Source organism: Notamacropus eugenii, chromosome X (assembly GCF_028372415.1).
Source record: "Notamacropus eugenii isolate mMacEug1 chromosome X, mMacEug1.pri_v2, whole genome shotgun sequence".
Lineage (NCBI taxonomy): Eukaryota > Metazoa > Chordata > Mammalia > Diprotodontia > Macropodidae > Notamacropus > Notamacropus eugenii.
Genome location: NC_092879.1, coordinates 98,490,798 through 98,504,949, shown reverse-complemented (window position 1 = coordinate 98,504,949; position 14,152 = coordinate 98,490,798). Strand labels below are relative to the sequence as shown.

At 46.6% G+C, this 14,152-nt stretch overlaps 1 protein-coding gene across 4 annotated transcripts in view; it reads left to right on the top strand.

Moving 5' to 3' along the window:
- Positions 1–11,337, top strand: part of LOC140515288 (ras-related GTP-binding protein A) — a 42,915-nt gene extending 31,578 nt beyond the window's left edge. For all 4 annotated transcript variants that reach the window (XM_072625920.1, XM_072625918.1, XM_072625921.1 and 1 more), the window contains 4 exons: positions 275–397; positions 5,181–5,272; positions 8,203–8,318; positions 10,511–11,337. In XM_072625920.1, coding sequence (XP_072482021.1) covers positions 275–397; positions 5,181–5,272; positions 8,203–8,318; positions 10,511–10,608 — 429 coding nt within the window. In that variant the 3' untranslated portion in view covers positions 10,609–11,337. The remainder of the gene's footprint in view (positions 1–274; positions 398–5,180; positions 5,273–8,202; positions 8,319–10,510) is intronic.
- The last annotated feature ends 2,815 nt before the right edge of the window (positions 11,338–14,152 follow it).

Here is a 14,152-nt window from a genome sequence, read left to right as displayed (position 1 = left end):
AGCCTTTATTGGAGAGTTCTGTGAAAGAAGGAAATCCTACCTCTAGGGACTTGCCAAGGGGAAGAAAATCTTTGTAGCCAGGCCTGGTTAAACTAGAATGCTCCCTGGCCTCTGGGTTTCCGCAGCTACCGCTCTTTGCGAAACTTTGTGTTTTATGGTGGCTGTCCCTTTGCAAATAAATGTCCCCCTAAGGTAGCCTTGGGTTTCCTGAAGCCTCCAATTGAAAGGGCAGAGCCAGGACTTCAGCTCTGGTGCTCCTCCTCTCCTCCGGCAGGCCTGGTCCAGTATCGTCTATCAACTCATCCCCAACGTTCAGCAGCTGGAAATGAACCTGAGAAACTTTGCTCAGATTATCGAAGCGGATGAGGTGCTGCTCTTTGAAAGAGCTACTTTTCTGGTGAGAATGGGGCGTATGTGTGCCATTGGGCATATGTGTATTTGAGCAGCAGGTGCAGTGGCAGCCTTGTTTCCCACCGGGGGGGGGGGGGGGGGGGGAGATGATGAGGGGGAGATGATTGGGGGTGGAGGAAGATGATGGGGCGGGGAGCCTTGGTGCTGGTCAGGGCTCGGCCATTTCCCTGGGATCACTGCTTCAGAAGTCAAGTTATCTAGCAGATGACCAGAGTGAGATTCTCTGAACATTTCTTTAGCAGTGAGTAATTTTAGACATTTAGAGGTGTATATCTACATAGAGAGTAACTTCGCTTTGCAGATGGGGTCACTTTGGCAAAGTGGGCGGTGTAAAACATGAGGTAGGCTGGGAAGTCAGCTTCTCCCCAAACTTCTTTGAATGATCAGTTGCTCCGTTGCTTGACAAGGTGGATGGTGGGAGAATCTGCGACCCCAGGCTGAATTCCTTGTCCCAGGAGTGGGCAGGTAACATGCCAGAGGCCTTCAGGTAATTGAAGGGCTCTCATGTAGAACTGAAACCATAATCTCCTCTGGAGGGCAGTGGGTGAGTTGAAAGATTTTGACTCCAAGTACAGGGTAGGCCTTCCTAATCATCCAAGCAGCCTCAAAGTGAAATGAGCTTCCTTGGGTGCTCAGGACATGGGCATCACTGCAGGGCTTCCAGTAGAGGCCAGGTGACCAGTTGTCTGGGATTTGAGGGATGGGTTGGACTAGATACTTCTGAGATTTTGTGACCCTGACTGGGATTTCCTCCCTTCCCCTTGCTTTGCCTCAGCTTCCCCTGCAGTGAGCTGGTTCACTTGTTCTGGTAGCCAGTAGGCACAAAGATGTGTGGCTGAAGAGCTAAATGCCCTTCCTGCCCAGCCTCACACTCAATCTGGGTGCCTTAGGTGGGAGATGCCACCGAGAGCTTAACATCAAATGTCCAGAAAGGAAAACCTTTTCCTTAGTTCTGAGACTTTCCCCAGCACCAGCAAACGATAGGATTTGAATTTCCAGCCCTTTCTGGGAGATCAAACTGAGGATCCACTATGAAAAATCCATATAGCCAGCAGGCACATTAGTCTGCTCTGAGTGAGGGTGCCAACTTTACCTCTGGGTCACAGGGCCAGCTCTGGGGAAATGCTGCCAGTTGTCAGGAGCTGCTACTTTTTACCAAAAACTCTCCTTCTCTGTCTCTCCACAGGTAAAAGTGACTATCTTTCTATCTAGCTATAACCAAGAAATGCCCAAAGCTTCTTGGAAGTGTATTTTCAGTAATTGTTTCGACACTTCAGACACGATGATAAATTCTTCATTATTTTCTTTTGCTTTAGACTTAACTCGGTTTTCAGTGGAATCTTGTGAAATACTTTGAAAAAAGATTAGAATTTAGCATTTTTACAAAGTTCACTTTTTAAACAGTAAGACCCCCAAATAGAAAGTATGTTTGAGATAATGTAATAAAACTACAGCAGAGCCAAGCAGCCTTTTCACCGCGGCAGGCCTGAACAGAACCAGCCCAACGCCTCTTCCATTCGGCAGCTTGAAGATTTCCCCCTTATCCTCCTGGTGTCTGTATCTTTCTCACCATCTCCTGGTTGCCCTCCTCCGATGAATCGGCTGTCCACATGTATCACCCTATTGATAACTCTGAGTCCCTTTGAGATTTTTGAGATGACCCCTCCCGTGCCCTTGGGAACTTGGTTTTTAGGGCCCACTTGCAAGACTTGTCACTTAGCTCTGGAAAGCATCATCAGATTTGATTTGGCCCAGTCTTTTCTCAGCCCAACTTGGTCATTTAGTGGGACATCTCGTTTAATGTCCTTGGTGAATTTGGCCAGCATGCCATTCACGGCTTGTTGTGAGCTACTGATAACTGTGTTGAATTGCGCTGTGGTGGGGGGAAATCTTGAACTCCTCCAAGTTGACATTGAGCCATTGATGACTATTTTTTGCAGCTGGCCCTCCAGTCTGTCCTTGGCCTACCTCAGTGTCCCATTTGGCTTTGCTAAAAGCCCCACCTTCTTGGGGATCATCTTCCCACCAGCAGAGCTCCAATCCTCCCTAATCTGGAACCTAATTTATAGGCTTACGGAGTTTCCGGGATCACTGGGCTAGGTGGCTAGAAGGTGGCAGAGGTTGGACCTGGTCTCAGGTCTGCCAGCTGCAAAGCTTGCCTTCATATCACTTTAGTGACCCTGTCCAAAAAAACCCAATAAGCTTAGTCTGCTCTGATCTGTTTTGTCTGAAGCCAAGCTGGTTTTGTGATTCTCTGCTTCCTTTTCTAGACGTTTATTAACAACCGGTGTTTAGTAATCCATTCTAGGACCAGGTTGCTTTCTTTTTCTGCCTATGAACATCTCAGCCTCTGCCTTTCTCTCATGATCTTGCACCTCTTGGTTCTTCCTGCTGTTGCAGAGATCATCTCTGCTGGCTCATGGGTCACGTAAGCCAGCTCTTTCAGTACCTAAGATGGAGACAGTCAGGCTCTGGTGACTTGACTTCACCAAGGTTATCTGCCTACTTAGTGACTGGCACTGAATGCACTGAAATTGGGTGGCTTTGACGTCTCTTCCTGCTAATGAGCTCAGATCCTCTGATATTCAGGAGAAATCTTTGAGCTGGCCTTTAGCTCTCCTTCTGCTCTTTGTCAATAAAAACACAAAATGATTTTGTTAACTGAAGACCCTCCAGTGCCCAGGTTCAAAGCTGCAGTTGATGCCAGTGGGCCAGGAGTTTATCTTTGGGCCTGGAGTCAGAGAGAACTGCATTCTAGTCTCACCTCTGCCACTTACAGGGAAGCCTCAGTTTTCTCAGCTATAAGATGGGGAGATTGGACTAGATATGGCCTCTGAGGTCTCTTCCAAGTCAAGATGGAATTAGAGCCGCAGCAGCGATCAAATGACTTCCCTGGGATCACACAGCCAGGGTCAAGAGAGATACGAACCTAGTTCTTTTCTGACTCAGCCCCACTGCCTTGTCTGTCTTATTCCTAGTTTTGCCCAGAATAGGGCCAATTGATTGGGATATGCTTGTTTTTAATTAGGGGGGAATGGGAGTTCCCAGGAGGCTGGGTGTTTGGCAGAGATAATGTTGAAAGGACTTTGTGACCTACTTCTCACTCCCCTCCCCCCTCAAAACGGAGGGGACCAGAAGGAGGGCTTTGAACACTCCCTTTATTCCCCCCCTTTCCCCACTCCTTGCTCTTCATCAGGGACACAGCTCGGAGATTTCCACCTTTCCCTGGAACCCCTGGCCTGCACAGTGGGCAGCACCTTCCTCACTGCTGACTTTTGGCACTCTGGCCTTCATTCTTGGGCTTTTATGGAAATAATAGCCCGATTGCCTTTTGGCCTCTGCTAGCCAGTTACATGTTCCTTGAGGGGAGGGATTTTGTGTATTCTAGGGATGTAGAGCTGCTCCATTTCCTTTGGGTCTTCAAATCTGTCCTCTGCCATTCCTTTTATGACCTGGAACAAATCACAGAGCCTGTCTGGGCCTTGGTTTCCCTTCTGGAAAATGAGTAGTATTGATCAAATGACATTTCTAGGGTCCCTTCCAGCTTGAAATTTCCGATTCTAGGCCTTTTACCAGGAGAGTTTAAATTGGGTAAATTGGGTAAATTGTAAGCAGTCCCCAGTGGAAGCATGGGCAGGATTTATCAGTTGGTCATTTAGAGTAGACATTAAAAAACGTTTTAAAATGAGTTTGCCTCCCATGGTTGCCCACCAAAGCCTGTTTATTTAACCCATTATGTAGCTGAGCCTCATGAATAGAACTTATCAAACTTAGAACGTTACTTCAAACTCCCGGAATTTCCAGGGCAGGGGTCCCAGTTGGTGGTGGTGGGGGGTGAAGTGCCTAGGTCTTCCGTGGGTAGCAGCTAATAGCAGGGGGCTGGATCTTCTATGCCAAGGGGATCAGATTTTATTCAGGGGGGGGGGGTCTTTGTCCATCGTGGGCAGTAGCTAGCTATGTCATGAAAAAGTCAAGGATACCTTGGATGGCCATGGAAGACATTTTCCATAGCTACTCTATAGAAGCAGATAAACCAAGTCATTCCACATTATGTTTCAGGGACTCAGATCTATCAGAAAGTCATTTCTTCATTTACCAAGGAGTCCTCAGGATTGTTTGCTAATCCGTATCCCCATTTTCTCCCCCTCCCCCATTAGCCAAGAATCCCAAGTAAAGAGAAGTGTGAGGTTTATCCCTCTCTCAGGGGCACGTACGGAATGCTGAGCCATTCTTCTGTATGACTTGCATGCTGGTTGCACCCCAAGAGAAGAGTGTTTGTCTAAAGGAAAGATGCACTGGTGATGTTAAACCATGGCCTCAAGGACTCTGGGGGGAGACCTAACAGTACTGCAAGATTCAAGTAGTTGCAAATGATTGGGTCAGGCAGCATTTGGCTCTGGGATAGTAGAAAAGTGTTCCTTCAGTGTGTTCTGGTCACATGGCCCAGAGATAGTCCTGATTCCTGCAGTTAGTGGCTTAAGTGAGTGGGAGCCTATACCTCCACAGCTCAGCTGGAGGCTTTGATTCCTCCCTCACTGCATGATCCTAGGCACTTTGAGGTGACATTGAGAAGACTGAGCGTGGCCTTGAGGCTGTATCTGTCTGATGTCATGCATGGAATGTAAGACTTGAAGGAAAGCTCTCCGGTCACAGACGTTTGTAGAAAAGGGGCCTCACCTTATGGGGTGTCCTCACCCAATGGGGCATCCTCACCCCACGGGGCGTCCTCACCTCACGGGGCATCCTGGCTGCTTTCTCTTTCTCCACAGGTAATTTCCCATTACCAGTGTAAAGAACAGCGTGATGTCCACAGGTTCGAGAAGATCAGTAACATCATCAAGCAGTTCAAGCTGAGCTGCAGGTGAGAGCTGTCCATCCGGCTGTCTGTCTGTCCATCCAGCCATCTGTCTGTCCATCTGGCCGTCTGTCTGTCCATCTGGCCATCCGGCTGTCTGGCTGTCCATCCGGCTGTCTGTCTGTCCGTCTGGCTGTCCGTCTCATGGCCACATTCCTGCTTTCCGTAGTGGATGATCTCCATTCAGGCTTGATGTGAGGCCACTTCTTTTAACAAGGCCTGCGCTGCTTGTAGTCTTGCATGGAGAATTCTCAGTTGGTATAGGGTAGGATTTTCATCTGTGTTGTTCATTCATTTCAGTCGTTTCTGACTCTTCATGACCCCATTTGGGGTTTTCTTGACAGAAATACTGGAGTGGTTTGCCATTTCCTTCTCTGGCTCATTTTACAGATGAGGAAACTGAGGCAAACAGGGGAAAGTGACTTGCCCAGGGGCACACAGCTAGTAGGTGTCTGAAACCAGATTTGAACTCAGGAAGATGAGTCTCCCTGATTTCCAGCCTGGAGCTCTACTCACTGTACCACCTGGCTACCCCCTACCTAGTCTGTACTCAGGTTCAGTTCACAGCCTCTGCTGATGTAACTTTGGGCTCACCCCAGTGCATCCTGTGCTGGCTTTGGCTTTGGCTTTGGCAGAATGTGGCATAGAAGAAAAATCAGTGGGTCTGAAGTTGAAAGATTTGGGTTCAGATGTTGGCTCAGCAGCAAGAGCAAGTGTCACCTCTTGAGTCCAAGGTCACTTGGTAACAGATGGAGCCAGGATTGGAGGCCAGATTTTTCTCTTTCCAAGTTCCATGTTCTTTTTTGTGTACCATGCATGGAACATGAGGTATTGGTGATTCACTGAAGTATGAACTGGGAAGCATCCAAGCAGAGGAAACCTTGTTGAGTTTGGTGAAGGGTGCAGGCCCTTTTTTAGACACAAATAGTGGTTTTCCTCCCGGACGTGACCCATGCCAGCCTTCTTCTATGTGGCACTCACCTTGAATGGGGAGCTGCTATGACTCCCAAGTTGTTACTGAGGTATAGGTGTTATTCTCAATGCTTCTGGTCTGCACCAGGGAGTGCTTAATCATTCCATGAAATGAGCATTTTGAGGAGAGTAGACAGTGAATACCAGAATCACCTTATTAAAGATGGAGAGTAAATCATTTTGGTGGAAATCTTCTTTCCAATCTAACAAGAGAGCAGAAAGGAGGGGGACTTTGTTTTCCATTTGAGCAGACCATGGGTAATGGTAGTGTGGCAAGACTGGCGTGTTGAGCCACTAACTTCAAGGAAAGAACCAAGAAAGTGAAAGTTGTTGGTGATTGGTTTGGAAAGAAATGGGATCCTTTCTTGAATGGCGACAGTCAGAAGATAATATATGGATCTTAGAGCTAAAGGACGTTTTGTTCAGGCAAAACACATCAGGTTAACTGATTTTTCCAAAAGCGTTATGGGGTATTGACCTAATTACTCTCCTTTGATTTGCATTCACATTTCAAATAGCATTTTGTGGGTGTTTTCCCATCACTATAATGAGCATCTTTTCTTTTACTATTCTTGGGTTTTGCTCTTAGGTTGTCTTTCCCTTCTGTGCGTTTGAAATTCCGGTCTGTTGTGTTGTCTCTGGTTTCCCTGGCGAGGCTTGCCAATGCACACGCCAGTTTTTCTATTTTGCTCATTATTTTTGTTGTACAGGACATACACTCTGCTCTCATAATTTTCATTTCTTTTTTTGAGCTGCTTAGGAGTAGTGTGTTGTGGTTCTGTGTTCTCACATTCCACAGGGTCCTCTGTCTCATCAGGTGTTGGATCATTTTCCTTGGGTTTGCAGTATTTGTTCATGCCTGAACTAGTTTACTAGATTTGGAAGCCATATTTCCTTCTTTTGTGGACAGTTTTTCCTCTTGATTTATCTGTTTATGTTTAAGGTCTTTGAATTTTCTTGTTCCTGAAATCTTTGGTCCTTTCAATCTCCACTCCCCCTCATTTTCCTTATTGTTCACTTCCTGATTCCCTCCCTTCTGATGGTGGTTTCCTTGGGGACCGGATCTCAATGTGTGTCAGCTTCCTCCCACGCTGGGCATTTCATGGTTCACCAGCCTGGGTTTCTGCCCCAGCTGACTTCTGGGTGGTCAGAACTGTACCCAGCTGGGTGCTGGACTCTTTCTCTCAGACTTGGTGGAGTACTGCATGGCCACACACACACACACACACACACACACACACACAGTCTTTCTGTCTCTCGCTCTCTCACTCTTTCTCTTTATCCCTCCCTCCCTTGCAAAGTGTCCTGTTTTCCTGGTGATCCGTCCCACTCCCTTTGTTCCTTGGTACTCTGTCCCAGCACTGGCAGTTTAGAGCCTTCTTTCGCTAGCACCAGTTCTTCCGAGTTACAGCCTTAGCAGGCTTTTGCTGCTGAAGGACTTTGACCAAGCTGACTGTTGAGGCGTGAGCAAACTTCCACAGCCTGGAGCCATGGTCTTTATGGCACTGGAACAAGGGTGGAAGGCTGGGATGGAGGGTTTTGATGTGAACCTGTTTCATATCCTTGGCTCTGCCAGTATCATCTTGCTGCCAATAGCATTGGAGCTGGGGAAGAGATACTGAGTGAACTCAAGTTCAAGAGCATCAGTTCTTGGGCTCGGGGATTTTTTTTTAATCTTTTGGATTCTAGGTGTCCTAGACCATGGAAATAGCTGAAGTTTCTTTATCTCTGGTGCATCATTTCTGTTTCGGAAATGTTTGAGAGGTTGCAGGGATTGGAGAAAATATCTAGTCTGCCATTTTGTTGCACACATGACCTGGAAGTCACCTGATCATTTGCTTTGGAAGGCAGAATAGCCCTGAACTGCACTGCTTCATTAAGGATCCATGGGCCCAAAGAAATAAGTAGAAAAGATGTGATTGTCTGGTTTTGTTTTTAAATAGCTTTTGTCCTTTCCCCTCCAGCAAGCTGGCGGCCTCGTTCCAGAGCATGGAAGTCCGGAACTCTAACTTTGCTGCTTTCATTGACATCTTTACTTCCAACACCTACGTGATGGTTGTCATGTCTGATCCATCAATACGTAAGTTAGAAAATCAAACAAACACTCTCAAGACTCTCAGTGGTCTCATTTTTCTCTTGCTAGAACATAAAACAATCCACAAAACAGAGTCCAAAAAAATCTAGACTTTAAAAGAAGGTAGAAACAAAATAGCATGCTTTAGGCCTCATGATGCAAATCTTAGGCTGATTAGTGAATGGAGGTGCTGATCTTGGAACACTGAAATGCCAGGTGACTGCTGGATTCTTTGTACATGCCATGATGTTGCCTGTCCTTTTTGCCAACCCAAAGGTTCCATATTCTCAGTTTGTGCTATAGGATGAGAAGGTGTTGGCACCCAGGCTCCAGCTGCTGGCTTCAGAGTTGCCACTGGCTCTGGTGCTAATTCCAGTCTACTCTCCCTTTGGTCTCCTGGGACCTCCTCCTACCTTAGACTGCCAAGATCCAAGAGCCAGGCTCCCATTTAGTACCTAGAACGATTTTCCTTAATTTCAATTGAATTCTTTGGCTACTTATTTGATGATCATGTGAATGTGCAGATGTCTGTCCTGCACTCTTGCCTGAGACCTTTCCTAGGAGATGGAGGTTTGTCAGTGAGGTGTCCATATGGAGTCCCATCACAAACTCTCCTCAGCCTGCTAAGGTATATGTGGGACCTCCCTTTACACATTTGATCAGGTATACCTCCAGCAATACCTGCTGATTGGCTAGTCTGCTCTTACGCGCCTGTCTTTAAAAAAGTCCCCATCTCCTTAGCTTCCCATTCCCATTCTGGATTTGGAATGAGGGACTCACTCTGCCCTAATCTGTTTGCTCAGGAAAGGAAATGTGTGAATCCTTCCCAGCCTCTTGCCTTGGAGCTTGGAAGAAAGGACATTTCTCTCAGTTTTTTGTACCATTTGAGCCCAGTGGCAGCCCTGAAGCCTCCATGTAGCCCTCCTCACTTAAACACATGCAGAAAGTGCGTTGGCATGTGTTTGACCACATGCAAGTGAGCATTTGAATGTATTTCAGTATCTAAACAAGGTGGCTTCTAGATCCAGCAGGAGGCACTTTATTAAGTGTATATCTACTGTGTGCAGAAGACTTTGCCAGGTCCTGAGAAACCAGAGGTTAGGGGAGTTAAAACCACTGCTCTCTAAGTTCAGTAGACAGGACTTAGAAACCAGCTAGATCAGAGTGCTGAAGGAGGAAGGAGCCAAAGGGAATGAATGAATGAATGAATGAATGCTCAGGTTGTGAATCTGGGATGCTGGGTGAATGGCAGGTGATCCCCCAGCCAAATAGGAAAGCCTGAAGGAAGATGCCAACTTTAGGGAAATGAACAATGGTGGGATACCGTCTCTTCCAATTACCCTGTTAGAGATCCCTGTGGTACCCCCTCCAGGAGAATGGAAAATCTGAAATCAGGGACTGTTTAGTCTGTACCAGGCTTGCTGCTCTGTAGACCTACTAGTCTATGACCTGGGATGTGCCTCCTCCTTTCCCCAGCTTCTTCAAGGCTACACCCCAGTGCTAGCTAGCTCCTGGCTGTGGCAAGCACCCACGGTGGCCCTTGTCCCCTCCTTAGGAAACAGCTTGGATGTCTTTGGCCCAGCTTTGCTTGTCAGGAGGGTGGAAGTTCTATGAGAACTGGGCCTGGCACCTGAGAGCTTCTTCATGCTGGTCTCATTCAAGGAGGACTGCCTTAGAACACTTGGCAGTGCTGCTGCTTCTGCTGCCTGTTTTAAAGAGTCAGCCATTTGCTCACCAGTGTGCCTTTTGCTTGCATCTAAGAATGCAAATTGTTCTTTTGTGATCAAAGAGACCTGGGCCCTGGAAAGTTTTTAGGCTCAGTTTCCCTTTGGATGGATTTCTCTGGAATATTTGTGAGCCTTCTCGGCCATTAAGCAGTGTCATAGCATGCGCTTGTAGCCTCGCTGTCTTCTTGCTCTCCTATTACAGTTTGCAGAGTGATTCACACAAACTCTGGATCATTTTGAAAAAAATCTGAGCAGAACCTGTTTCTCTTTGGGGGCTATTTTGGGGGGTGTTGTCGTTATTCACTTTTCTACTTCAGTCCAACATCCAGGTCCCTTCTTTGGTATTGCAACCACCTCCGAGGAACACAAGGGTACAAATGAAACAGGCCAGCCCTCAAGGATCTAAGCCCAGAGGATGGATGATGGCCTGCTCTCCATGCCTACTTGGTGTTCTTTTCTTTCCCCTTATAGCGTCTGCCGCCACCCTGATCAATATCCGCAATGCCAGGAAGCATTTTGAGAAGTTGGAGAGAGTGGATGGACCAAAGCACAGCCTTCTCATGCGCTAAACGTGCTCATGTTTCCCTTTGGGAACCAGCGGAACTCCATTATGTTTGGTCTTGAGTTTGGAGATTTGAGTACTGCTATTATGTATCCAGGCTTTGAGATAAATGCCGCTTGTCACCTCTATATTCTTACCCTGTGCTCCCCCCCCCCTTCCAAATAAAACCCAAACATATACATACCCCCTTCCATACACATACACCTACACATGCATATATCCACCCATACCTACAAGACAGTCCCACACCGACACACTCACATATGTAGGAGACCCAAGGGAGCCTGAGAAAGGCCTTCATGGAAAGGGAGGGGCTCATGGGGCACCAGGGAAGGTGACGTGTACATCGTATATTCACATAGTTCTGACAGTTATGCATGCCAAGCCTTTACTTTGGGATGTCTTGCCTCTGATTCTTAATGATATGGATGGAATTCCCCTCTGCTCTTCTTTTAGCAAGATGCTGTGAAGCATTTCGAAATCCCTCCTTGTTCTCAATGGTAAAAGAAAATGTTAACTCCTTAGGGATTCCCAGTTCCCTGAAGATCTTAAGTGCTTCTCTTTTCACTAAATTGTTTTTGTCCTTTTTGCTGTTGGTGCACTCCTGGATCTTCATGAGGCCATCCCCATTTTATTGCTGGAGAATTCCTATGTTGCCTACCCAGTGGCATATTTGTATACGTCTTATGTAATCTGTATTAATCATCGGACAAAATAAAGTACTTCTGGCAACAAAGTGCAAATGTGTGCGGCTTTCTGGGTTTGCTTTTGGAAGGCCTGGTGGTCACCTGATCCTCTTGGCTGTGCTGTCATGGTGCCTGAGCCCCTGCCATGTCAGGGCTGGCCACAGGAGGCACTGGGAGGCAGGGAGAGGCCCTGGCCTCCAGGTTGTGACACCACAGCAGTTCTTGGAAATCTTTTCTTCTGCCCTCAAACCTCCCAGGGCTCCACTTGGTCCCTCCAACTCAGCCAAGAACCTTGGCTCATATTTTACTGAAAAAATCAGTACGCCTAAAGTCCTTCTGGAGGTAGCTTTGTGCAGGGCCCAGGCGTCCCCCTGTCATTCTTTTGGGTCCTCTCTCACCCTTAGCCCGTCTTCCTTAGTGGTTTTGGGAAATGGGACAGCAGATTGCAAAAGATGATCAGGAAGGTTCCTCCAGCTCTAACAGAAGGCAGAGGTGCCATGCCCCTCATGTCATAGGCCCTTGGGCAACCTGGTGGAGAAGCCTGTGGGCCCCTTCTCAGAATAAGGCTTTGAAATTGATTAGCTTTCATTCAGCTGATGGAACAGTTTCTCCCAGAAGCAAGAGAGCACATTTCCGTGGTTACAGCAGACAGGAGAGTCTGTGTCCACCTTTCCATGTACAGAGGTTCCATAAAAAAAGGGGTGGATTTTGCTAGGAAGTAGGAGCCAGAATCCCAGGTGGAAAAGCTCCAACTGGGGCAGCTAGGTGGCTCAGTGGAGATAGAGTACTAGCCCTGGAGTCAGGAGGGACCTGAGTTCAAATCTAGCCTCAGACACTTATTAGCTGTGTGACCCCAAGCAAGTCACTTAATCTCAATTGCCTCTACAAAACGAACAAAATAACAAAAAACTCCAACTGTACCATCATCCTGCTGCCACAGAGGGATATGGATATAAGGCCCAGAAGTGTGAGCCATGGAAAGAAAGATCGCTTGGCCAAACTGCAGGAAATCAGGGATTATATGATTATATGATTATATTATATTATATGATTATATTATATTATATTATATTTGGTATTTGCCAAAGGGCTTTTGGAAAGACATGGGGATGTGGCTGTTTGAGGTTATCACTACATTAGACTGACAATCCTTTCCTACTTCCTCTGGACACTTTGATCTTAAAGTCCAAAATTGGCCAAAGCCAAAGGTTCTGTGAGGGTATCTGATGGGGACAATTCAGTATCCCTTCATCAACAATTCCATTCTATTTGAAGGAGGAAAGTTAGTAGTAAGGGAGGAGAAATTCATCCAGGAGACAAAAACAGTATTATTATGGCTGCTGACACCCCCTCCCCGCCCTGCATTGTTTCAATCCATATACACATGTTTTTGTCTTTCAAGCATTCAGATTAGTTTGAAAGCTGAGATCCCTTGCCAGTCACCACTCTCAGATGTTTCTTATGAACAGAGAATGTCCTTTGAATTCCTGACCTGTTTTTTCTTACTGTTCACATCTATTTTCTTTGCTTTTCCCTCATGTCTGCAGCTCCCCTGATCAGTATCCCCGAAGCCAAGAACTGTTTCCAGGGGTTGGGGAGAATGGGTGTCCCAAAGCTCAGCCTTCTCAAAGCCTGCTTTGGCTCTTGTGACAGACAGTCTTGAAAACACTGGAATTCCCGCTGTGTGATTAGGTTTGCTTTTGGAGGATGTAGTAATGTCATTATTTATTCAGGCTTTGAGATGAGTGCAGCTCATCACCTTCTTACCCTGGGCTTCTCCCACCCCTGTCCTCCATTAAAAGAGATACAGACCACATCTTCCTACCAACACAAACACCTGCAAAAGTCGTAAAGTCCCCCTTCTCCCCTTTGCCCCCCACATGCCCATATACGGGACGCTATTTACATGGCAGTGAGATAGGGGTTAGAACTTAAACAAGGGCGTGATGCCAAAGGGGCACCCAAGGGCAGGCAATTGGCACATAGTATATGACAACTGATGCAGGCCAAGACCTCGACATTGTGTTCTTTTGCCTCTCATGGGGAGTTTCAAGGATAGAATTCTGCTCTTTTATCAGCAAGATGCTACAAAGCATTTCAAAATCACTCCTTGTTCTCAGTCATGGATAAAATGTTGCTTGTGGGGGATCCCTGGTTCCTCCAGCTTGCAAGTGCTTATTTCTTCATTATTTGTTTCTTATCCTTTAGTCATTGGCAAAAAACTATGATTTTTAATAGTCCGTCCCTCTTTTATTCCTGGGTTCTCACACTCTGAACTTCAGTTTCCCCATCTGAAAAATTGAGATAATGGTATCTATCTCCCAAGGCCACTCTGAAGGACTATGTGCAAACCTGAACTCATAAACATAACTGCCAGTGTTATTAAATGATGGCAGTTACATGGTGCAGTGGGTACAGTATTGGGCCTGAAATCAGGAAGACTCACCTTCCTGAGTTCAAATCTAGCTTCAGACACTTGCTAGCTGTGTGATCCTGGGCAAGTTACTTTACTCTGTTTGCCTTGGTTCCCTCTTCTTTCAAAATAAGCTGGAGAAGGAAATGGCAAACCACTTCAATATCTTTGCCAAGAAAACCCCAAATGGGGTCATGAAGAGTTGGACATGGCTGAAACGACTGAACAACAAATTACTCAATGAACCTTATTCTCCTATGGAAAATTGGCATGAAATAGCCCATTGGTAGGGGAAGCCTTTCCAAAAGACTTTAGGAGAGAGTTGGCATTCTTTCCAGAGAAGATGGCGCCTGACCTTCTGGGGTGCAAAATCTAGTAGAAAGGAGACAGATCAGTATGAGTATGTGATCATAATGAGATCCCCAGACTCCAACACTGAGACCAGAACTGTC